Here is a 25,248-nt window from a genome sequence, read left to right on the forward strand (position 1 = left end):
CCTGCTCCCTATCTGTAGGGAAGCACGCAATTGGGGCCTAGCAACTCTCAGTCTGGAAAGAACCAGCCTAGAAAAAGATGAGGTGAGTTTTGCTTCTCTGCCTAACAGAGCAGCCTGCTTTGTCTCTCTCTGGTTTTGGTTACTGTATGTTATCGTTCAGGCTTCTAAGAATAAAAGTCATGTTAAGCTGCAACCCTCTAGCAAGAGTATTTCATGTTTATTTAACATCTCTGTTTGTTATGTCCACATCATACAATCGCCAAGAGGCATATCACATGGAGGTCAAAGTTTCCCAAAGATTTTAGCAAAGGATGGAAGAAACCAGCAAACAGGCTCATTGGGCACCATGGAAGTGGGAAAATTAGCAAAAACTTTGTATGGGAGTTTAGTTATAACTATAGATAAAGGAAAGGGCTGGGAATGGGGCCCATTGGGAAAGCAATGGATGGAGCTAGAATATGGAAGTGTGGTGAAGTGACACCATGTAGGACAATTCGGGGCAAAAAGTGTTTTAGGACACTTATATCTGAGATACACAGAATGCATGTTCCTTAGCGTAATGTGCAAAATTGTTTACCAAGGGAGAAAAGTGAAATGCTCACTAGGAAATTCCAAATCCATCCCCTCTAAACAGTTTTCACCAACCAACGAACCAAATTTGGTGGTGAATCCTGGTCTCGTGCCACCTGAGGCACATTGCACATGTGCTAAGAAAACCCCACGCAGGCTGGAATATGACCATCTCTGCGGATCGGCTGCACTTGGACATTAAGGCTGAGATCTGCAAAGCCCCATCAAGGGATTTGATTGCCAAATTCACATTAACTGAACGTCCAAATTGCCCTTTCAAACCTCAGCCTCAATAAAACCCTACTGCAAATCAGGGCCAGATCCTCAGCTAAAACCACTCTCCTGTTATCCCAGGTTGATCTTCCAGCCATATATAAGCTGGCCCAGCCTGGAGGCTGCTCTAAACTACACCAGGCAGTAATGACTCCCAAGGATCCATTTACCAGCTGCGGGTTCTACAAGTGCAGCATGCTCCGGCCACACCCCACATACCAAGGGCTGTTGGGCTGCAAGGGCTGGCTCTGCTGTCTTTACACCCCCGGCACATGCAGCCAGTTCCTGCTCCCTTCGTGTCACGGGACCACCACAAAGGGACCAAAGTGGGGGTCAGAATCTGACCTGTGTCTCATTGAGACCTAGGTCCAGGGGAAGTTGAATGTGGTCCAAACACCTCTCCTGGCCTAACTATTTCACTGGGACTTCAGCACATGCTTGAAGAGAGGAAGGACGGTACAGTTGTCAAAGTGCTAACTAGGCATTCAGGGGTCCTCCGTTTAAATCCCTGCCCTGCCACAGGCTCTGTGTGTGATCTAGGGCTGGTCACTTACATCCCAGTGACTTTCAAAGGATTTAAGAGCTTTAGTCCCTGTTGAAAGTGGGGCTTTGCCTCCCAAGTCACTTGAGGCTTTTGAACATGTTACCCCAAGTCTCTTTGGGCCTCCACTCCCCAGCTGTAAAATGGGGACAATTCCTCCCTTCTCTGCAGCAGGGTGGTGAGGATAAATAAGCACAAAGCTAGATTAAAAGAGCTTTGCTGAACTGGGGGGGGCCTAGTGCCATAGATGTGCATGGTGCAGGTACATTGTCGTTATGCCCTGTGTAAAGGTCCTGTATATCAGGGCAATCAACTCAGCTAGAATTCAGGCTATGATTTCGGCATGGTATTCATGGGATCCACAAATCTGAGGAAACTCCATGACCCCGTGCAGTGGCGGCTCCTGGCCAGCAAGACTGGGCCAGGCTCCTACCAATGGACATTGTGACCTGGCTGGCCCACATGGTCTCAGCCTCACTCAGCTTTGGCATATCTGCCCCTCGGTTTTCTTCTAAAAAGCAGGGGACGCACCAAACCTGAGTGGCACTGTGAGCATATGGGCCAGGTCGCAATGCTCGGAGCTGGACCCAGCCCCCCGGGACAGGAGGTGCCCCTGCAGGGTGAGTGTAGGGTGGTCTCGCTCTCCAACCCCCGCATCTTTCCCCTGCTCCCTCTCTTTCTTATGGCTGTTTTCCTGTATTTATGACAAATTTTCACGATAAAACCATAGCCTTAACTGTAATTGTTAAAGAAATTTAGCCAAATTGTGATGGAAGCACCTAAATCACTTAGGAGCCTAAGTCTTATTTTCAAAAGTGGTTTAGGTACTTGGAAGACTAAGTACCATTGATTTATTTTTCAGCGGTATCTAGGGCTCTCAGAACTACATTTTCAAAGGTATTTAGGTGCTTAAAGATCCAGGTAGGCGACTAGCAGGGTTTTCAGAATCAGTGGGAGTTAGATGCCTAAGTCATTTAGGCATGTTTGAAAATTTATCCTAAAGACTATTGCCCCCAGTCACACACAATGGATATACATTCATTTTGCATTTAATCTTCTCCAGTGCAAGTCTATTAAAATCCAAGACAAAGAAAAAGCTGTCTAATTGTTTTGATTGATATTTATTTCTACATTGTTTTAGAAGAAAGCAAATTGAAACTGGTCTTAAAAAAACCACAGACTACAGGACAAAGAGCCGTGTTTGCTGCAAAGGAGCAATGGTTTAAAAAAAGATCAAAACCTGTTTGCGCAGATAATTAAACTTGCTTTTGTGGTCAGTTTCTACCCACTTATTTTGACGCTTTTGTTTTGTTTGTTCACTGAGCAAAGAGCTGGGGCGGATTTCTTCTTTTCAGTTCTATCCCCCTGCTTTTGGTTACCAAGGAAGTGTAAACTGCTCCCCCCCACCCCAATTCCTCTGTAGCCAGTGGATGGTTAGAGCAAAAGTGAAGCAGAGCAGTCGAACTAACCACAAAAACTGAAATTTACCTTTCAGCAGTGTGAAACAAATGAAATGTCATGGCACAAACCAGAGACGTTGAGAAAATATGTCAGTCAATAATTATCAACAAGACAATGTTAATAATTAGCTCTATCCAGTAGGCAGTTTTGGACTGAGACTCGGGAGAGTTGTCTCTGCTGTGGGTGATTCTGGGCAAGTCAATGGCCCTCTCTGTTTCCCCATCTGTACAATGGGGATGATGATATTAACCTCCTTTGTAAAGCAAGTTGGATCTACTCATGATAAGATCGGAATTATTATGATTATAAATGAGGAGTGGAACAACTTGCTGCATGAAGCGTTTGCAGTGCACCCATAATGCCCCTTAGAGCCCCACAGACTCTGGGCTGACAAGGCCAGATCCCGCGTTCCTGGTGCACCCAGCACTATCTCACCCAAATCAATGGGAGTTTGGGGTGGGCAAAAATGCAGGATCTGAACTGCACAGTTTGGAGGAAGGTGACAAAGCTTGAGTTGTTCTGGAGTCTGGAAATCCAGCCACAGGGATTTCCTGGTCTCGTTTCTCGAGTGATCCACATTGTGAGCGTTCAGGATTCACTTCAAGTCCTCCAAGGGCCAGATCCCCAACTAGTGTAAATCAGCATCAGTTCATTAGCTTCAGTGGAGCGATGCTGATTTACACCAGCTGAGAATCTGGTCCCAAATTACCGTTCAGTATCACGTTGTCAAGCAATAAGGCACAGCGATGGGTAAAATACTGAGGCAGCAGGGAGAAGCCCGTTTCTCAGCTGTTCATCACCCACGGCTGGGGCCACACTTCCCAGCTCCCATTTAGGGGACATCTACACTGCAGCTGGGAGGGTAGCGGCTCAATGTAGTGCACTGAAAGGTTGCGGTTTGGCCACAGCGGCCCAGGTGGCAACTAGGGTTACCCTCTCAAATGCAATCGTGCCCGACCTTCTGGACACACATGGCTAGCCTGAGCCAGCACCCATGCCGCTGTAACCACACTGCTATTATTTCTTGCATATTCTACATTGTGCCACGTCCTGGTGGTTATTTCTTTATTCTGAATCATTATAATATATCCATGTTTGATTCAAATGCAGCAACGGCCGACAAGAAGCCCCTGTGAAAAGCATCTGTCACCACAGCACTTCCCCCGGGAGGCGTTCCTCAGCAGAACGGACCAGGATGTTGGAGCCTTTGCACTTGAGCAGCGTACCAGACGGGTGCTTTGAAATTTCATCTTTCAGAATATTGTTTGTAACAATCATGCTGTTCTCCAAATATCTGCTTTTGTCTTTCCTGGGTAAAGCTATTGCATTAGTCATACCGTTAAGCTTGAAATTGAGAAAGGAGTCTTTTCAATTGGACATTGGCTTTCATGATATCTGGTAGCTTAGGACAGTTCTGCTGCAGTTTAGATGCTCTTCCATTTACTTTTGCACAATGTAATCTCATTGCATTTGGTTTAATTCTGAATTATCCTGATTATTTAAGGCAGACCGTGACCTGCTGAAAATTGACTCTAATAACACATCCTCTTTTATTCCTACAGTGATACGAGTGCAGTTATTTTTGCACCAACTTCAGCAGTTCCTGTTTGTGAACATTAATGATACAGCGAAGATCCAGTGCTCTTCCAAAGAAAAATTTGTAGCAGGAGGTATAACAGCTGAGTGGTACAGGAGACGGGAAGGTGAGGCCCCCATGTTAATTAAGAGATGCTCAGATATTAAAAATGCAAGTAAAGTTGCTTGCATATCGGAAGGACACAACTTGACCCTGGTAATCTACAATGCCCAAAGGAATGACTCTGGGGTTTATTACTGTACCGATTCATACATGAGCTTCTTGACATTCGGCAACGGATCCACACTGATTGTAGGAGGTAAGGAAACAATTGGATGATTAGGAAAGAAATGGAATGACAATGCTGACATATTTCATGTGCATGTTAAAATATAAAAAGATGGTTTGACTGCTTATCAAAGATTCCATTGTTAAAAGACAGACTGTTTGGAACCAAAAAAGAGCAAGTAAACAGTAATTGCTGAAAGAAGAGAAAAAAAATATATTTTGCGCAATTAAAACTAGAAAAATAGTGAAAATGATCTCTTGAAAATGTTCTGACATTCCTGGTCAGGGCACACGCTAGGAATATTTGTAATCTAAGAGTCATGTTTAAATGAAAGAACGTCTTGAAATTAGGAAATGTTCTTAGACTGCATCAGTTTTTAGATAGCACAGAATTTCTAAGTGCAAATATCTGTTTAGTTTGGGCGCGATTTGATTTTTCAGATTCTTCGTATTTTCTTATTTATACAACGTATTTTTCCTTTGAGCTACTTTCATCTTGTACGTTTAACCCCCTGAATCAAACGGCAGCTCAGCTGAACCTCACATTGAACTCTGTGCTTTCTCCTGCTCAGACAGTTACACCAGCAGCAGTTGGGTGCTGACTCTGGCTCCATCTCCCCATGGCCTCCTCTCCCCCGGGACGGCTGATCTGGCTTGCGTGGTCCATGGAGTTTCCAACCCAGTCCAAATTTCCTGGAGTTTTTCTGGGGATCTGCAGGAACATGGGCTGATGCATTCACTGAAAGCAAAGGATGGCTCCTTCGTGTTCATAAATCACATTAGCGTCCCGGTGGACACCTGGACCAGTGGGAAGATTTTCACCTGTGATGTTAAATTCAACTCTTCTGGAAAGAGTGTTAAGAAAATTGCCAGATATATTGAAGGTGAGTCATTTTATATTCGCTTCTGGGGTAGAGGGGAGTCAGATCAATAGCTCAGTGAGGGCCTGGTCCATGACTGGGACTCCAAGGCGCTATGATGATTAGGATGGTAATTAGACATGCAAAGTGTCCATGGTCAGAGCTACTTTAATGCAATTTGCAATTAGAGAAAGTTGTGAAATGCTGGATAATGTGTAGGAGCAGGCAGATCTGCAGAGAACTTTGGGAAAGGAGGAAAGGGGAATTGCACTGCTCGCAGACAGTGATTTTCAATAGAAACTGTCATGCCAACTGTACCTGCAAAGCACCCTAAATGAGGACCAGTGTCAGAGGGAGAAGGGAACAGAGGCACTTGAGGGTGGAGAGAGCTGTTTCCTGATGAGATGTGGAGAGGTGATGAGGTGAGGAGAGACCTACAGGGAGGATTTTGTAGATGGCAGAAGGTGCAGAGAAGATTCTGATTCCTGGAGAAATCATCAGCCTAATGAAATGGGCACAACAGAGGGTGAAAGGTGCTGAAGGCTCCTGTATCCTCACTTCTCAGGGGTTAAGGCCCGTGGTGAAATGGGGATCAGGAGAGAAGAGCTGGATGTGGTGGCATCAGAACCAGAGGCGGATTAAGATTTCATGGGGCCCTGGACCAGAGCAAGTGGGGGGGCCCCTCCCCATCTCTTCTGCCTGCAGTCGTGCCCCATCTGCCTGTGACCCCGGCCACAGCCCCACCCCCCATTCTTCCTCTTCCACTGCAGCCCACCCAATTCCACCCACAGTCTGTCCCACCCAGCCTGGTGCTACTGATTGGGAGGAGGGTTGGGGCATGGGGACTTGCCCCACCCCACCCACCTGCCCAGCGCTCCCACCAGGGCATGGGGAGCCCATTTTTCTGGGAGCCCCCAATTGGCCCCCACTGGGCAACTTGACCCTTTTTACATGAGTCAGCTACTTATGTCTGGTTTTTTTTGCTTCCTCCACAGCCCCTGCCAGCAAGTGCTCACATTACATTGTGCCCCTTGCGGCTGGAGCTGGTCTGCTGCTGCTGGTGGTGTCTCTGAGCCTTGTCCGGACCCTCTGCCCTTCCACACTAGGTAATAAACACAGCCCAGCCCAGACGCTCTCCCACGGAGAGAAATCCTGCTCCCCTGCTTGCTACTGGGGTCTGCAACTGTCCCGTCCAACACACGAACACGCTGCAAATGTCACAACTGCCGGCACTGATCTCCGAAAGTTTGTTTTCCGAAACTTGAATGTCCTGTGTTGGGAGAACGGCTTTGTTCTCCATGACAAAGGGAGCGATGTAGAAAGGCTTCTACTGCCCCTGGCCCAGGCACCTTGTCTATAGTTCACAAAGAGCACTAGCCTTTCTGTTGAGCCTCTATCCATGTGCCATCATGGAGGTGCCCTGCGCACCCGCAGCTCAGATGCACCATTAGTCAATGAACTGCAGCTGGGGGGTGACCGTGGAAGAGGAACTTTGACTGTTGTTTTTGTTTGTTCCAGGACTCAAGCCCAGGATCTCAGCACCCCCAGCTTCCGAGGAGCCCCAGGTACGGCTCTTTGCAAACTGTCTCTGTGTAAATCAATGTGTCTGCCTTCAACTTCATGTATTCATATATTTGGCACTTAAACTGATCATTCTGGAAGGAGAAGGTGAAAGTGAGGTTTAGCTCTTGGAGTAGCAGAAGAGGACCAAAGAGTCTTATTGTTAGCTTTGCTGCTAATTAACTATGGGATAGTAGGTAAAGCACTTACTGCTCTGTGACTGTTTCCCCGTATGTAAAAAGTGGATAACAAAACTTACTGTACAAGGATGATGGGAAGTTTGATGTTTCATTGGTTCTGACCTTGCCTGTTACAGGGTTTCTGTGTAGCTGGGAACATTTTTGCCACTTAAAAGATAAAGAGCTATGAAAAATTATATTTGTAAAGCACATGAAGATTTTCCTGTGAAAGGTGTTAGGGACCTGATCCAAAGCTCACTGATTGTCCGTTTATATGGGGTTTGGATCTGACAAAATATTGTCAGTAGCTGAGTTCTTAAATTCAAAATCCAGCGCGGGTTTCCATTCTGATAACACGCACAGTTAATAGGACAAGCAGGAGAATAAGAGATGAGAGGGAATATTTCATCAGGCTAAACTCACTTGGATGTTCAGTGCTGTCTCAGCTTGTATCTCTTCATTTCAAAAGGAGGGGGCTAATTTTACTAATTGTCACCAAACAGGGTGGAATCTTATACACTCATCTGGATTTTGATTTGCGGAGTCGTGACAGGAGCACGATGCAGTGATCGGCCAGAGGGAAAAGCATAAAACCCTGAATTGTCTAGTCCAGGGGAATCTGCAAGCGGTAACTGATGTCTGCTTCTCTGCTGATCTGACGTAGCAGCTGGAAGAAGGCTCTGTCTGTCTCAGTCACCTTTTTTACTTATTTTCTCTCCTTCTCTGTTTAGAAATAAAAAGTCAGAAGACCCCCACAGAGTCCAGCCTCATCAGGTGGGAAATCTCCTTTTGGGATATAAAGACATCGTGGTGTAGATGACTTTACACGTCACTTGTGTATTAGATTGGAAGCTCTTTGGGGCAGGGACTCTCTCTTTGTTCTGAGTTTGTGCAGCGCCTAGCACAACGAGGCCTGGTCCATAACTGGGGCTCCTGCGTGTTATGGTAACACAATAATTGTCATCATCATCCTCCCCCATGTGCAGAGGGACCCGGACACAGCTGAACGGCTCCAGCTTACCTGCATAGAGTGAGACCGGAGGGCAGGAGCCTGCAGAGGGGATGTGCAGTCCCAGCATACATCAGAGCTCCCAGCTTCCCTAATCTCCTTCCCCAGCGGGCACATGGTCCCTTTGCAGTAACACTACATGGACGTGCCGTGGGATTGGGAAGGGGAAGGATGGATGCGGGAGGAGCTGGGATGGAAGAGAATCTCTCCCCAGGCCAGGGCTGGAGCTGCTACCCCAGTGCTGCCTTTGCAGGCTGCTGCTTCCCCCTGGGAGCAAGTTCCACAGCCCCTCTGCGCCACCTAACAATAACAACACGTTATCGGAGACTGGAGCTCTCCTGGTGCCTGAACCTGCACGCGCTGCCTGTTTGCATCACAAGATGCTGTTCAAGCTGTCGTTCGAACTGTCTCTCATTAAAAAGAGACGGCAACCCCATTGGTGATGTTTACGTTGCCTTTTTTACCTGTTCAATGCATCAAGTTCAGCTCATTGTGTAATAAGAAAAGGTGACCTCTTAAATCTTTTGGGCCAGATTCTGCTCTGTTTTCCAGTAGTGTAAATCTGGAGGAACTCTGTTGCAGTCAGTGGAGTTACTCCAGTTTTACACCAGTATCTCTGAGAGCAGAATCTGGCCCTTTCTAGCCCATTTCGTATCTGTTTCTTTTGAAGGATGATACAACCAATGTGTTACACACCCCTTGTTACACACAAAGCCCTTCACATATGGTAAGGGCTGTTTCAAAGAGGATGGTGATCAATTGTTCTCCATGTCTGCTAAAGGCAGGTCAAGAAGTTATGGGCTTAATCTGTAGCAAGGGAGATTTAGGTTAAATGTTAGGAAAATCTTTCCAACTCTAAGGGGAGTTCAGCTCTGGAACAGGCTTCCAAGGGAGGCTGTGAAATCCCCGTCACTGGAGGTTTTTAAGAACAGGCTGGATAAACACCTGTTGGGGATGATCTAGGTTTACTTAGTCCCGCCTCAGCACTGGGGGCTGGACTTGATGACTTTTCGAGGTCCCTTCTAGCCTGACGTTTCTGTGAATGCAAATAAAAATGAATGAATAAGGGCCTGAATCTGGTCCCATGCATACCCGGAGTAACCTGACCTCTCTGAAGTCAATGGGGCTGCAAAGGGGTCCGTATTTCAGTTGAAACTTAAACCTGAGGGCTGGACTGAATGGTGACTTGAACTCCCTGGCAATCCCATGAATCTTTCTGAAAGATGAGAGCAGCTGGCTCTAGTGACCTGGCCACCTTCCCATTTGGGTAATTTCAAGGGTTGGTTGGCTAGAAAATGATTTTTGGTTCAATAAAATGTTTGAGATTTTGACTTTTCGTCCCAGTTTGACACAGGAAAATTTTTCAATATCTTGAAAATTTGTGTGGAAAATCCATTTTCTGCCCCAGCCCTGGTAATTACATGAGTGTAAAATTGCATCTGTAGCTGCAGTTGGCTACATGGCTCCTTTTCACTTCCTGCCCCAAGCCACTGCGCAGGGCTGTGGGGCTGTCAAAACACCACAGTGGATGAAGAGATTTCCATACACAGCATAAGGGCCCAATCCTGCATGGTGCTGACTCTGCTGAGGCACTTCCTGTGACATGCCGGGCACCCGCAACACTGAGCAAAGTCCAGAGGAGTGGTGGGTGCTCAGCTGCTTTTAGGATCAGCTCCTGCCTTCAGTTCCTTAAAGCACTGCACATTATGAAGGTCGCTATCTTAAAACAAAAAAACTTCAAATCCAGACTCCAGCGAGAAACTGCTGAATTGGAATTCATTTGCAAATTGGATACTATTAATTTAGGCTTAAATAGAGACTGGGAGTGGCTAAGTCATTATGCAAGGTAGCCTATTTCCCCTTGTTTTTTCCTAAACCCCACCCCCCCCGGACGTTCTGGTTAAACTTGGATTTAAACTTGGAGAGTGGTCAGTTTGGATGAGCTATTGCCAGCAGGAGAGTGAGTTTGTGTGTGTATGGGGGTGGGGGGGTGAGAAAACCTGGATTTGTGCTGGAAATGGCCCACCTTGATTATCATGCACATTGTAGGGAGAGTGGTCACTTTGGATGAGCTTTTACCAGCAGGAGAGTGAGTTTGTGTGTGTGTTTTTTGGAGGGGGGTGAGGGGGTGAGAGAACCTGGATTTGTGCAGGAAATGGCCCACCTTGATTATCATGCACATTGTGTAGAGAGTTGTCACTTTGGATGGGCTATCACCAGCAGGAGAGTGAGTTTGTGTGTGGGGGGGTGGAGGGTGAGAAAACCTGGATTTGTGCTGGAAATGGCCCAACTTGATGATCACTTTAGATAAGCTATTACCAGCAGGACAGTGGGGTGGGAGGAGGTATTGTTTCATGATCTCTGTGTGTATATAAAGTCTGCTGCAGTTTCCACGGTATGCATCCGATGAAGTGAGCTGTAGCTCACGAAAGCTCGTGCTCAAATAAATTGGTTAGTCTCTAAGGTGCCACAAGTACTCCTTTTCTTATTATGACACATTGTCACTGGGATCCTTATGGCAGTAAATAGGGCTTTGTGCCATTGTCAATCAGTGTTATTCGGAGGGTTGTACTTACAAGAACCGGGCTGGGGAGACATTGTGCTTGAATAGCGTTATGGTTTCTATTGGTTTTATCTGTACTACCTCTGACAACATTCAGCACCTTAACAGTGAGCCTGGGGACCTGATTCTCATAGGCACTAAGCCCCTTTCCACCATGGTAACACACAGGGGCCTGGAAGTGGGTGTGAGTGTAATTTCTGCTCCTCTAAACTCCTCCTTACATTGGTGCAAAGGGGAAGCTGTGTAACTGTGAGTAATGCCCTTTGGCTAGAAATCAGGCAGAATTTTGGCCAGTCCAGTCATCCTTCGTCAAGCCAAATTCCTGCTTCCACTTAACATTGCCTCAGACAGGGACTGCAGGATTTAGTCCGGGTCACTCCCCAACCATGTGGGGGAGGAAGGCAGGGGAGGGTAGAAGGGAAGGAAGGAAGGACGATGGTCCCCAGCTTTAGAGAGCTGCCTGGAAGGAGTTTGTGACAGATGGATCCAGGGGAGCTGCAGCCATTCAGTACAGCCTCAGAAGTGGGGTGTGGTCTAAGGAGATGTGGCCAAGTCACCTAGAGAATCTGTTCTTTTTTGAGCCAGTCACTCTGATCACTACCCCAGGTTGCCCTCTATTATCAGCTGTTTCACAAGGGACACTGACAGATGCACTTTACTTCTTTCTCCCCTCTTTGTGCAGCCAGACGCAGCTTTCTAACCAGCCCCATTCAGTTCATTTTTAGCCAGTTCATTGCTAGCTCCAAGATGAGGCCCTTCACTTCAGTAGGATTGAGGCTCCTAACCCTGTTAGCCGTGTTTGAAAATCCCAGTAGGTGCCTCTCTGCATCTATAAGCACCCAAATACTTCTGAAAATCTGGCCCTAAGTCTCTTGAAAAAGGGACTTGGGCACTTTTGAAAATTGTATCCTTCATTGTCTCATTTCTCACACATGCCAGAGCTTCAGTTTGATGATTTAAAATGCAATTAAAGTCTTCCAAGACAAGACTCCAAATGATTGTTTCAGGCCAGCATTGTACCACCAAGAAATATGGGATAATTATGGACTAATCTTGAATGCAGAGAAATTCTGTACCTTCTGTAGATTCTTTAACCCACCCCTCTAGTATCTATCACCACAGCACATCTGCTCAGAGGCATTCCTCACCGGAAATGACCAAGACACTGTACCCAGTCACTGCAGCAGTGCGCTAGAGATCAGCCTTTGGGCTAGCGAGTCGGGATTTTCTTTTCCTTTTTTTTTTACAAAAATGATCTTTGCCAAGTACCTGGTTTTATCTTCTTTAGGTAAAACATCCGCATTAAGCTTTGGAATTGGGAAAACAGCCTCTTCAGTGGGACATCAGTGTTGAATATCTGATATGTTTGGAAACTTCTGCTGGATATAAATTGCATTTCCATTTAGTTGTACATAGTTATAGCAAGTTTATTTAGCAGAGCATAAATATTATCAGACTAAGTATATGCTGTTCCTGAACTAGCCAGTTTATCTATGGCAGTTGGAGACTTGATGGAAACTGACTAAAAATATTTTATTTCTCCAGTGCTAGGAGTGCAGTTATTTCTGTACCAGACTCAGCAGATCCAGTTTGTTGAAGTTAATGGCAGTGCAGAGATCCACTGTTCTTCCAAAGAAAAAATGGAAGGAGACGACATGTTTTGGTATTTGAGAAGAGAAGGAGAGAAACCCATATGCATTAAGTACTGTTTGGATAATCTAAATGTAAGTAAATTTGCTTGCAAACATGAGAGACACAGCTCGACACTGGAAATCAACAACATCCAAAAGAATGAGACTGGCGTTTACTACTGTGCATTTATATACACTAGCTACCTGATTTTTGGAAATGGATCCACACTGATTGTTGGAGGTAAGATACCATAGCTTGTTTAAGGAGACTAATGATTGCTTGACAAAACATATTTCATGTTCCTATTAAAATGTAACAAGATACCATAGCTACTGAGGAACAGTTAAAAGAAAAGCTGACTTTAGACCATAAAGATCAGCTGAACATTAAATGCTATGGACAGAGAAGGAGCATATTAGGCGTATATTTCATAACTAGAAAACTTCACATTTGAAAAAGTTGAAAATAAACCTTCGCAGTTTCTCTGTGACTATTCAAGGCACTTAGGTTGGCAATATTTCTAGCCTAAGAGCCATGACTGCATGAAACAATATTTGGAGTTAATGAAATGGTCTTAAGAGTGCATCTCTTTATAAAATTGCACATAATTTTCTTTTAGCAGGTGTGGATATTTATTGCGCTATTTCCTAGTTGGTGTTGGCATGGTGATTTAATACTTCCTTCTTCAACAGATTTTTTTAAAATTAATGTCTTAGTGAAAGATTTATCCACTCATCTTGTAGCTGTGTTGGTCCTAAGATATATAATAGAGACAAGGTGGGTGAGATAAAATATTTTATTGGACAAGCTTTTGAACTTACACAGAGCTCTCCTGTAGATCTGGGAAATTACACTGTGAATGTATTTCCCAGACCTGAAGAAGAGCTCTGTGGAAGCTTGAAAGCTTGTCTCTCTCACCAACAGAAGTTGGTCCCATGAAAGATTTTACATCACGCACCTTGTGTCTGAGTGAAAGGTTAACATCTTTAATCAGACTGCAGTTCATCTGACTATCACACTGAATTCGCCACCTTCTTTTGCTCAGACAGTTATACAAACAGCAGCTGGGTGATGCTTCTGGTCCCATTTCCACATGGTAGTCAAGTCACTGGGACAGCAAATCTGGCCTGTGTGATCCATGGAGTGTCCAACCCAGTCCATGTTTCCTGGAGTGTTTCTGGGGAGCTGCAGGAACAGGGGCTGATGCGCTCATTGAAAGCAAAGGATGGATTGTTAACACTCATAAATCACATCAGTGTCCCCATGGACACCTGGACCAGTGGGAAGATTTTCATGTGTGAAGTCAAATTCAACTCTTCTGGCAAGAGTGTGAAGAAAAGCACCAGGTATCCTGCAGGTGAGTGATATTATATTTGAGGCAAAGGGAGACTCAGATGTGAAATAGGTGTCAAGTGGCCATACTCAGAGCAACTTCTACATGACTTTCCATTACAGAAAGCTGGAATAGTCTATGTCCTATTAGTTAGAATTTCTCTAGAGAATTTGGGGAAAGGAAACGAGACATTACAGGGATCACAAGACAATTTAGTTGTGACCTTTAGGGCAGCTTTCACCCAGATTGTAGTTATGAATCCCTGTAAAGAGTTAAATAATAAATGAAGGGGAATTAAGAGACATTTGAGAAGACATGCTCTCCAATGAGATATGCAAAGTGATGGAGAGGAAATGAGATGAGGAGAGACCTATAGAGAGGATTTTGTAGACATGCAGAGAATTTTGGGAAAGGAGATGAGGAATTGCATTGTTCAGAAGACAGTAACTTCCTATGGAAACTTTCACACCAACAGTACCTGTAAAGCACCCTACCGAGTTAAACAATGACCAATATCAGAGGGAGAAGGGTACAGAGGTACTTGAGGGTGCAGAGAGCTGTTTTCTGGTGGGATGTGGAGAGGCGATGAGGTGAGGCGAGATCTACAGGGAGGATTTTGTAGATGGCAGAAGGTGCAGAGAAGATTCTGATTACAGGAGAAATCATCGGCCTAATGAAAAGGGCACAACAGACAGAGGCTGAAAGGTGCTGAAGGCTCCTGTATCCTCACTCCTTGGGGGTTAAGGTCTATGGTGAAATGGGGATCAGGAGAGAAGAGCTGGATGTGGGGGCATCACGGACCCTCTTTGCTGAAGTCATACACGTGTGTCTCTTTTTTAGCTTCCTCCACAACCCCTGCCAGGGAGTGCTCACATTACATTGCGCCCCTTGCGGCTGGAGCTGGTCTGCTGCTGCTGGTGGTGTCTCTGAGCCTCATCTGGACCCTCTGCCCTTCCACGCTAGGTAATAAACACAGCCCAGCCCAGACACTCTCCCACGGAGAGAAATCCTGCTCCCCTGCTTGCTACTGGGGACTGCAACTGTCCCGTCCAACACACGAACACGCTGCAAATGTCACAACTGCCAGCACTGATCTCCGAATGTTTGTTTTCTGCATCTTGAATGTCCTGTGTCGGGAGAACGGCTTTGTTCTCCGTGACAAAGGGAGCGATGTGGAAAGGCTTCTACTGCCCCTGGCCCTGGCAGCTTGTTTATAGCTCACAAAGAGCACTAGCCTTTCTGACGAGCCTCGCTCCATTTGCCATGCATGGAGGTGCCCTGCGCACCCACAGCTCGGATGCACCACTCATCAGTGAACTGCAGCTGGGGGGTGACCGTGGAAGAGGAACTTTGACTGTTGTCTTTGTTTGTTCCAGGATTCCAGCCCAGGGTCTCAGCACCCCCAGCTTCCGAGGAGCCCCAGGTAAGGCTCTTTACAGACTGTCTCTGTCTAAATCAACGTGTCTGTCTCAGGCATTTCTAGTGCATATATTTGGCACTTAAATTGATTGTTCTGGAAGGAGAAGATGAAAGTGAGATCTAGCTATCGAAAAAAGAACAGGAGGACTTGTGGCACCTCAGAGACTAACCAATTTATTTGAGCATAAGCTTTCGTGAGCTACAGCTCACTTCATCGGATGCATACTGTGGAAAGTGTAGAAGATCTTTTTATATACACACAAAGCATGAAAAAATACCTCCTCCCACCCCACTCTCCTGCTGGTAATAGCTTATCTAAAGTGATCACTCTCCTCACAATGTGTATGATAATCAAGATGGGCCATTTCCAGCACAAATCCAGGTTTTCTTATCCCCCCCCGCCCACACACACACAAACCCACTCTCCTGCTGGTAATAGCTTATCTAAAGTGACCACTCTTCTTACAATGTGTATGATAATCAAGGTGGGCCATTTCCAGCACAAATCCAGGGTTTAACAAGAACGTTTGAGGACGGTGGTGGGGGGGAGGTAGGCAAAAACAAGGAGAAATAGGTTACCTTGCTTAATGACTTAGCCACTCCCAGTCTCTATTCAAGCCTAAGTTAATTGTATCCAATTTGCAAATGAATTCCAATTCAACAGTTTCTCGCTGGAGTCTGGATTTGAAGTTTTTTTGTTGTAATATAGCAACTTTCATGTCTGTAATCGCGTGACCAGAGAGATTGAAGTGTTCTCCAACTGGTTTATGAATGTTATAATTCTTGACATCTGATTTGTGTCCATTTATTCTTTTACGTAGAGACTGTCCACTTTGACCAATGTACATGGCAGAGGGGCATTGCTGGCACATGATGGCATGTATCACATTGGTGGATGTGCAGGTGAACGAGCCTCTGGTAGTGTGGCTGATGTGATTAGGCCCTGTGATGGTGTCCCCTGAACAGATATGTGGGCACAGTTGGCAACGGGCTTTGTTGCAAGGATAGGTTCCTGGGTAAGTGGTTCTGTTGTGTGAGAAACTGTCGAATTGGAATTCATTTGCAAATTGGATACAATTAACTTAGGCTTGAATAGAGACTGGGAGTGGCTAAGTCATTAAGCAAGGTAACCTATTTCCCCTTGTTTTTTCCTCCCCCCCCCCCCCCCGATGTTCTTGTTAAACCCTGGATTTGTGCTGGAAATGGCCCAACTTGATTATCATGCACATTGTGAGGAGAGTGATCACTTTAGATAAGCTATTACCAGCAGGAAAGTGGGGTAGGGGGAGGTATTTTTTCATGCTTTGTGTGTATAAAAAGATCTTCTACACTTTCCACAGTATGCATCCGATGAAGTGAGCTGTAGCTCACGAAAGCTTATGCTCAAATAAATTGGTTAGTTTCTAAGGTGCCACAAGTACTCCTCTTCTTTTTGCGAATACAGACTAACATGGCTGTTACTCTGAAACCTAGCTATTGAAGTAGCTGAAGGAGAGCACGGAGTCTTACAGTATGTTAGTAGCAAAGTTATCTGTGGGAAAGTGGGCAAGTCACTTAGTGCTCTGTGACTCAGTTTCCCCCTACATAAATAGTGGATAACAAGACTTATGATATCAGAGTGGTAGCCATGTTAGTCTGAATCTGTAAAGGCAGCAGAGTCCTGTGGCACCTAAAAGACTAACAGATGTATTGGAGGGTTTTTGTGTGTAGCTGGGAACATTTTTGGCACTTGGAATTTCTTACATCACTTTATCTTATATTTGTAAGGCACATGAAGATTTTCCAGTGACAGGTGCTGTGGGCCTGATCCAAAGCTCAGTGACCTCAATAGGACACTGTCCATTGACATGGGGTTTGGATCTGGCAGAATGTTGTCAGTAGCTCAGTTCTTAAAGTCAGAATCCAACGCTGGTTTCCATTCTGATAACATGCACCATTTACAGGACAAGCAGGAGAATCAGAGATGAGAGGGAATTTTTCATCAGGCTAAACTCACATGGATGTCTGGTTCTGTCTCAGCTTGTGTCCCTTCATTTTACAAGGTGGGGGCTAATTTTACTAACTGTCACCAAACAGGGTGGAATCTTATACGCTCATCTGGATTTCGATTCACGGAATCGCGACGGGCGCAGGATGCAGCCATCAGCCAGAGGAAAAGGTGTAAAACCCTGAACTGTCTCGTGCAGGGGAATCTGCACGTGGGAACTGATGGCTGGTTCTCTGCTGATTGGACGTAGACAGAGCCTTCTTCCAGCTGGCTATCTCAGTCTATTTTCTTTTTTATTTTCTCCACTTATGTTTCAAATATAAAGGTCAGAAGATCCCCAAAGAGAATCTCCTTTTGGGATATAAAGGCACATGGTGTAGATGATTTTACACGTCACTTATGTATTAGATTGGAAGCTCTTTGGGGCAAGGACTGTCTTTTTGTTCTGTGTTTGTGCAGCGCCGAGCACCAGGGGGCCTGATCCATAACTGGGGCTCCTGGGTGGTATGATAATACAATCATTATCATCATCATCATCCTCCTCCCCTCATCTGCAGAGAGACCCGGACACAGCTGAACGGCTGCAGCTTCCTGGCACAAAGAGTGAGGCTGGACGGCAGGAGGCTGCAGAGGGGACATGCAGCCCCTGTATACGCCGCAGCTCCCAGCTGATCCTCAGCAGGCTCGTGCTCACGTTACCTGGACATGCAATGGGATTCTGAAGGGGAATGATGGATGCGGGAGAAGCTCTGAGTGATGGGAATCTCTCCCCAGGCCAGTGCTGGAGCTGCTAACACAGTGTCCCTTCTAGAGACTGCTGCTTTTCCCCATGGGCGAGATCCACAGGCCCCCATGTGCCAGCCCTTCTGCACCATCTAACAAAGACAACACCTTTGCAATGACTAGAGCTCTCCTGGTGCCTGAACCTGCACATCACAGCTTCTTGTTCTTCAAGCTGTCGTTCTGTCACTCATTGAAAAGGGCCGGCAACCCCACTTGTGATGTTTGTGTTGCCTCTTTTACCTGTTCAATGCATCAATCTCAGCATATTGTGTAATAAGGAAGGTGATCTCTTAAATCCTTTGGGCCCAATTCTGCTCTGGTTTGCAGCAGTGTAAATCTGGAGGAGACCCGTTGCAGTCAGTGAGTTACTCTGGATTTACACCTGTACCTTTGAGAGCAGAATCCAGCACTTTCTATCCCACTTAGCATCTGTGTTTCTTTTAAAGGATGATACAACCAATGTGCTACACACCACTTGTTACACACACTTCACATATGCTAAGGGCTGTTTCAAAGAGGACGGTGATCAATAGTTCTCCATGCCCATCAGAGGAAGGACAAAAAGCAATGGGCTTAATCTGCAGCAAGGGAAATTTAGGTGAGATACTAGGAAAATCTTTCTAACTCCAAGGTTAGTTCAGCTAGGGATCAGGTGTCCAAGGGAGGTCGTGGAATCCCTGTCATTGGAGGTTTTTAAGAACAGGTTTGACAAACACCTGTCAAGGGTGGTCCAGGTTTACTTGGCCCTGCCTTAGCATAGGGGGCTGGACTTGAAGGTTTTTTGAGGTCCCTTCCAACCTGACATTTCTATGATTCTATGAGTGCCAATAAAAAATGAATGACTCACGGTCTGAATCTGGTCCTATATTACCCTGAGTACTGAACCCACCGGGGCTGCAGGAGGGCCCAGATTTCCATTGAAACTTAAACCTGAGGGCTGGACTGAATGGTGACTTGAACTCCCTGGCAATCCCATAATGCTTTCTGCAAGACGAGAGCAACTGGCTCTGGTGCCTTGGTTCCCTTCCCAGGTAGGTAATTACTAGGCCTGCTTGGCAGTTTTTAGAAGAAACATTTCTATAGCAGAAAATTCTAATTCAATGAAATGGGAAATTTTTGTGGGAAAAGGGTTGGTTTTGATAAAGATATTTTACTTGGAAAAAAGGTTTTTCAAAATTGTTGAAATGTTTCATTTTGATATTTTACAGAATGAAAAATTCCAGTTTTCCCAGTTCCCAATGACTTCTTGCTTCGAAATTTAAGCTAATTATAGTTGAAATTTTATAAATCATTTCATATACTCAAATATGAAAGGATTCATTTCATAACTGTGAAAAGAAAATGCCCCCATTCATCCAAACCAAAAATTATTTTTGGATATTTGGTTCAAGAAAATTGAGATTTTGACTTTTCATCCCAATTTGAGATGGGAACATTTTTCGGTATCTTAAAATTTGTGTGGGGTGGGAAATCCATTTTCTGCCCAGCCCTGGTAATTACAAGAGTGTAAAATTGCTCCTGTCGCTGCAGTTGGCTACATTGCGCCTTTCCACTTCCTGCCCTAAGCCACTGCGCAGGGCTGCTGTGGGGCTGTCAAACAGCTGCCCCGCTTCACCCCCACCGTGCATGAAGAGATTTCTATACACAGCATAAGGGCCCAATCCTGCTGAGGCACCTACTGTGACGTGCTGGGCACCTGCCACACTCTGCAGAGTCAAGGGGAGAGGTGGGTGCTCAGCTGCTTTTATGCTCAGCACCTACGTTCAGCTCCTTAAAGCACTGTACGTTGTAAAGCATTGCACTGGGATCCCTAGAGCAGTAAATAGGGCTTTGTACCGTTGTCAGTCAGTGTTACTGGGAGGGTGATAACAGGCCCTTACAGGACCTGGGCTGGGCAGACATTGTGCTCGAATAGCGTTATGATTTCCATGGTCTTATCTGTATGACCACTGACAACATGCAGACTATTAACAGCGACCCTGGGGACCGGATTCTCATTTGCACTAAGCCCCTTTCCACCATGATAACGCACAGGGGCCTGGAAGTGGGTGTGAGTGTAATTTCTGCTCCCCTAAACTCTTCCTTACGTTGGTGCAAAGGGGAACCTGTGTAATTGTGAATAATGCCCTTGGGCTAGAAATCAGGCAGAATCTTGGCCAGTCCAGCCATCCTTTGTCAGCCAAACTCCTGCTTCCACTTCACACTGCCTCAGTCAGGGACTGCAGGATTTAGCCCAGGTCGCTCCCCAGCCATGGGCGGGAGGAAGGCAGGGGAGGGTAGAAGGCAAGGAAGGAAGGACGATGGTCCCCAGCTTTAGAGAGCTGCCTGGAAGGAGTTTGTGACAGATGGATCCAGGGGAGCTGCAGCCATTCAGTGCAGCCTCAGAAGTGGGGTGTGGTCTAAGGAGATGCTATCAAAGCACCTAGGGAAATCTGGTCTTTTCTGAACAAATGGCTCTATTCGCTAGCCCATGTTGCCCTCTATTGCCCACTGTTTCAGAAGGGTCACTGACAGATACGCTTTAATTCTTTCTGCATACTCTGTAAAGCCAGATGCAGCTCTCTAACCAGCCTCGTTCTGTTCATTTTTAGCCAATCCATTGCTAGATCCAAAGGGAGGCATGTGAGGTGTTTAGCTTCCATTGACTTCTGAAGCAGTGAGGCCCCTGACCCGCTTAGCTATGTTTGTAAATCCCACTAGGTGCCTCTCTGTTTCTCAAACATGTCGGAGCTTTTAGTTTGATGATTAAAGGTGTAATTTAAGTCCGCCAAGATGAGACTCCAAAAGTTCATTACAGGTCAGTGTTGTAGCACCAAGAAATATGATACAATAATGGACCAAACGTGGAAGGCTGGGGAGAGACTTAGGTTGGGGCTGTCAAAAGAACTAAGTGATTGAGGAGCATTCTCCTTTGAAAGTCAATGGGACTTGTGCTCCAAAATCATGTGGGTTTGTTTACATAGATCATCCATGTTCTGGATGTTAAAATTATTCTAAATCATTATAGTACACCTCTGTGCCATTGGAATGCACAGAAATTCTACAAGAAATGTTGTACTCTCTATAGATTCTTTAACCCACCCCTCTAGTATCTATCAGCACAGCACATCCTCCTTGGAGGCGTTCCTCACTGGAAATGACCAAGACACTGTACCCAGTCACCGCAGCAGTGCACTAGGCATCAGCCTTTGGGCCTATGAGTCAGGATTTTATTTTAATTTTTTTATGAAAATGATCTTTGCCGAATATCTTGTTTTATCTTCCCTAGGTAAAATGTTTGTATTAAAATTTGGAATTGAGAAAACAGCCTTCTTTAATAGGACATCAGTGTTGAATATATATGATAGTTTGGAGACTTTTGCTGGATTTTAATTGTATTTCCATTCACTTGTACAAAGTTATACCTGGGTTTTTTAGCATTTAGGCTGCAGAGCATAGATATTATCAGATTTAGTAAATTCTATTGCTGAGCTATCCATTCCATCTGTGGCAGTTGGAGACCTGATGGAAACTGACTATGACGATATTTTATTTCTCCAGTGCTAGGAGTGCAGTTATTTCTGCACCAGACTCAGCGGATCCAGTTTGTTGAAGTTAGTGACACCGCAAAGATCCACTGTTCTTCCACAGAAAACTTGGAAGGAGGAAGTAGCATATTATGGTATTTGAGAAGAGAAGGCGAGACACCCACCTGCATTAAGAGCTGTTTGGATGATCAAAATGTAAGTAAATTTGCTTGCAAACATGAGACACACAGCTCGACACTGGAAATCAGCAACGTCCAAAAGACTGAGTCTGGCATTTACTACTGTGCATATAGATACAGCAGCTACCTGATTTTTGGGAATGGATCCACGCTGATTGTTGGAGGTAAGGAACCATAGCTTGTTTAAGGAAATTAATAACTGATTGACAAAGCATATTTCATGTTCCCAGAGCTGGATTTAGGGGGCAGGTGATCCAAGTGATCCCTTGAGATGCTGGGCTCGGAGGGCGTATGGCTCAGGGTGCTGTTTTTGCAGTTTGCGAGGGCAAAGGCGAGAAAAGTGACCTTTTGCACAGAAGGACGAGGGTTAACATTCTTAGGCTGTCACCTACTGTGACACTAATTAATAGTGGTCACCCAGTGTTGGTGCACAGTTCAATTTCTTGATGTAAGTACATTTGTTATTTTTAAAATTAAAAAGATTCTAGAAGCTCAGAGGAAACGTATTTTTTTTATTTGCTTATATAGGGCATGAATCAATACAGATTTACGGATCCTAGCATGCAAATTTATCGGCTTATATGACAGGGATAAATCATGCATGCAAAGTTGTGAAATGGGCTACAAATGCAATAAAAAAATAAGGTATTCAAAAGTTTAAAAAATGGAGAGGTGGGGCACTCCTCGCCTCGGGGGCCCATTGGTCTAGGGCTAGCCTTGCATGTTTTCAGTAAAATGTAATTATATACCATAGCTATTGATGAAGGGCTAAAGGGAAAGCATACTTTAAAACAAAAAGATCAGCTAAACATTAAATGCTATGAGTACAGAAGGAATATCATACACATATATTTTATATCCAAAAGGTAAAAACTTGAAAGTGCCGGAAAAAAACTATTGAAGTTACTCTGTGACTGTTCAGGGCACCTAGGAGGGGAATATTTCCAACCTAAGAGCCATGACTGCATGAAATTATATTTCAATTTAATGAAAAGTTCTCAAGAGTGCATTTCTTGATAAAAGAGCACACAATTTCCATTCTGGCTAATGTAAGTATATATTATGCTATATTCCAGTTTAATCTTGGCATGGTGATTTCATATTTCCTTCTTCTTCAAGAGATTTTTTTCTTTGAATTAATGTCTTAGTGAAAGATTAACATCTTTAGTCAGACTGCAGCTTCTTTGATTATCATACTGAATTCTCCTGTTGGTATGAGAGACAAGCTTTTGAACTTACACAGAGCTCTCCTGCAGATCTGGGAAATTACACTCTGAATTTATTTCCCAGACCTGAAGAAGAGCTCTGTGGAAGCTTGAAAGCTTGTCTCTCTCACCAACAGAAGTTGGTCCAATGAAAGATTTTACCTCACGCACCTTGTGTCTGAGTGAAAGGTTAACATTTTTAATCAGACTGCAGCTCATCTGACTATCACACTGAATTTGCCACACCTCCTTTTGCTCAGACAGTTATACAAACAGCAGCTGGGTGATGCTTCTGGTCCCATTTCCACATGGCAGTCAAGTCACTGGGACAGCGAATCTGGCCTGTGTGATCCATGGAGTGTCCAGCCCGGTCCATGTTTCCTGGAGTGTTTCTGGGGAGCTGCGGGAACAGGGGCTGACACGCTCATTGAGAGCAAAGGATGGATCTTTAACCCTCATAAATCACATCAGCGTCCCCATGGACACCTGGACCAGTGGGAAGAATTTCACCTGTGAAGTCAAATTCAACTCTTCTGGCAGTAGTGTGAAGAAAAGTACCAAATATTCTGCAGCTGAGTGATATGATATTTGAGGCAAAGGGAGACTCTGATGTTAAATCGGTGTCAAGTGGGCACAATCTGAGTTGCTTCTACGTAACTTTCCATCCCAGAAAGCTGGAATATTTTATGTCAGAATTAAAAGTAAGCAGATGTGCAGATTATTTGGGGAAAGCTAAACTGAGACATTAAAAAGACCCCAAGACATTATAGCTCAGATTTCTAGAGCAGCTTTCACACAGATTGTACCTATAGAGCACTGTAAAGAATTAAGTAAGAACTACTGGGGAGAGGTGAATACAGAGCCGGGATTGGAAGTTAAAACCAGAGGGTTTAATGAAAAAGTTCAAAAAAGATTCTCACCTCCTGACCGTCCACTGGTGTCAGCTTCCTCCACAGCCCATCCCAGCGGGTGTGCGTCACAGACGGTGCGCTATGCCGTGGCCATGTTCCTGGGGGTGTTGCTGGTGTCCCTGAGCCTGGCCTGGAGTCACTGCTGTTCTAATCCAGGTAATCAGCACACTACAGTCCGTCCCAGGTGTGGAGACGTAGCAGCAGCCCTATTAATAGTGGGGCTGATTTCCCACAAAATAATTGAAAACAGTTCTCTCAGCTCCTTCTGTTTGTCCCCATTGAGCATTTATTCCTTCCTACATTAATGTAATGCAGCAACGCTTCTGTAGCGACGAGTGCTGTATTCAGCCAGGCGCGGTGCTTGGAACCGCCTGTGCATCTGATGCCTGAATATTCTATTTCTATCACTCATCATTTGCTTTATCACACAGGGCAAACTTCTGCCTGAAATAAGCAGGTTTAACTCCCATGGCTGGGCAAATTCTGTTTGGATGGAACCAGTGACGTAAATTACACAGCAGAGGCCTGGTTAGCCCATCAGTTATAAATGGACAACTCCCATTGAAGTGGCAGGATAATCTGGGCCTGGGTTTAAATTGATCAGAAAACAGCTGTAAGGGGTGAAGAAAAATTTTAATTTCCTCTAATGAGCCATTGACTGGGTCTTCAAAACGAATGAATTTAGGATGCAGATGGTTCCAATGCCCTAGTAATTCTGCTAAACCTGGATTTGGCCTTTTCTGACTCATATGGAAATTCAGCAAAAGAACGAAAGCCACAGACTCAGAGGATGAATTGGGTACATGAAAAACCGTCTCAATCCTAAACTCCTTTTTCAACCAACTGCTGGACTTTTAAAGGAAGATTCCCACGATCGTTTCAGTGCTAATGATGTGCACTGTTTGAAAAGTGGAATTTTAAATAAAGCTTAACAATCTGTTTTTAAATGTAACTGATTGTTATGTCCAACTGCATCAAAGTTTGGCTAATTAACCTTGCGTGGAGGTGTCTAATGTTGCTAAATGTTGTCAAACCAGGGTCAACCGCTTATGCCCAACTGGAGTTTGATTCAAGGAATCACAACCAAAGCACGGAGCAGTGACCAGTGAAAGGGAAAAGGGGGAAATCGTAGCCCAGATGGGGATCCAAGCTGGACACTCACAGCTGTTTCACTGCTCATCTCAATGACAGGACCGTCCTGTAAGGTGTTGATTTTCTGTAAAAGCTGTTAGTTTGTTTTTACTGCTTCTTACTGCTCTTCACTGCTGCTGCATGTGGCTCCGTTCCACACTATATCTGAAGATTAACTCACTTGCCCACCTGGCCTATACGGAGCAGGAAGTCACAAAAAGAACCAGACCCTTGAAGGTGGGAGATTTCCTAGTGTGATAT

The 25,248-nt window shown here is 45.0% G+C and overlaps 3 protein-coding genes and 1 long non-coding RNA gene across 4 annotated transcripts; all 4 read left to right on the plus strand.

The window, feature by feature from the left end:
- The first annotated feature begins 4,121 nt into the window (after window positions 1-4,121).
- Window positions 4,122-7,877, plus strand: LOC140902612 (immunoglobulin alpha-2 heavy chain-like). The gene is made up of 6 exons (XM_073322872.1): window positions 4,122-4,158; window positions 4,408-4,740; window positions 5,282-5,593; window positions 6,565-6,675; window positions 7,088-7,134; window positions 7,812-7,877. The coding sequence occupies exons 1-6, from the start codon at window positions 4,122-4,124 to the stop codon at window positions 7,875-7,877; spliced, it is 906 nt and encodes a 301-aa protein (XP_073178973.1).
- Window positions 7,878-12,131: 4,254 nt separating this feature from the next.
- Window positions 12,132-17,436, plus strand: LOC140902611 (uncharacterized). The gene is made up of 6 exons (XM_073322871.2): window positions 12,132-12,168; window positions 12,426-12,752; window positions 13,558-13,869; window positions 14,686-14,808; window positions 15,222-15,268; window positions 17,341-17,436. Exons 1-6 carry the CDS (start codon window positions 12,132-12,134, stop codon window positions 17,434-17,436), a joined length of 942 nt encoding a protein of 313 aa, XP_073178972.2.
- Window positions 17,437-21,259: 3,823 nt separating this feature from the next.
- LOC140902903 (immunoglobulin kappa light chain-like) lies at window positions 21,260-23,525 on the plus strand. Its single transcript, XM_073323494.2, has 3 exons — window positions 21,260-21,302; window positions 21,575-21,904; window positions 23,206-23,525. The coding sequence occupies exons 1-3, from the start codon at window positions 21,260-21,262 to the stop codon at window positions 23,523-23,525; spliced, it is 693 nt and encodes a 230-aa protein (XP_073179595.2).
- A 274-nt stretch (window positions 23,526-23,799) lies between these two features.
- LOC140902774 (uncharacterized) lies at window positions 23,800-24,803 on the plus strand. The gene is made up of 2 exons (XR_013634987.1): window positions 23,800-24,012; window positions 24,288-24,803. It is a non-coding gene; the product is annotated as an uncharacterized LOC140902774 (long non-coding RNA).
- The last annotated feature ends 445 nt before the right edge of the window (window positions 24,804-25,248 follow it).

Source organism: Lepidochelys kempii, chromosome 24 (assembly GCF_965140285.1).
Source record: "Lepidochelys kempii isolate rLepKem1 chromosome 24, rLepKem1.hap1, whole genome shotgun sequence".
Lineage (NCBI taxonomy): Eukaryota > Metazoa > Chordata > Testudines > Cheloniidae > Lepidochelys > Lepidochelys kempii.

Excerpts from the sequence above, each read along its gene's own strand:
- LOC140902611 (XM_073322871.2), top strand. The coding sequence starts at position 12,132 with ATGATCTTTGCCAAGTACCTGGTTTTATCTTCTTTAG. Across the intron at positions 13,870-14,685 it reads AAGCACCAGGTATCCTGCAG|CTTCCTCCACAACCCCTGCC; the intron begins GTGAGTGATATT and ends TCTCTTTTTTAG. Across the intron at positions 15,269-17,340 it reads CAGCTTCCGAGGAGCCCCAG|GGTGGAATCTTATACGCTCA; the intron begins GTAAGGCTCTTT and ends GTCACCAAACAG.
- LOC140902612 (XM_073322872.1), top strand. The coding sequence starts at position 4,122 with ATGCTGTTCTCCAAATATCTGCTTTTGTCTTTCCTGG. Across the intron at positions 4,159-4,407 it reads TCTGCTTTTGTCTTTCCTGG|TGATACGAGTGCAGTTATTT; the intron begins GTAAAGCTATTG and ends TTATTCCTACAG. Across the intron at positions 6,676-7,087 it reads CCTCTGCCCTTCCACACTAG|GACTCAAGCCCAGGATCTCA; the intron begins GTAATAAACACA and ends TGTTTGTTCCAG.
- LOC140902903 (XM_073323494.2), top strand. The coding sequence starts at position 21,260 with ATGAAAATGATCTTTGCCGAATATCTTGTTTTATCTTCCCTAG. Across the intron at positions 21,303-21,574 it reads TCTTGTTTTATCTTCCCTAG|TGCTAGGAGTGCAGTTATTT; the intron begins GTAAAATGTTTG and ends TTATTTCTCCAG. Across the intron at positions 21,905-23,205 it reads ATCCACGCTGATTGTTGGAG|ACAGTTATACAAACAGCAGC; the intron begins GTAAGGAACCAT and ends CCTTTTGCTCAG.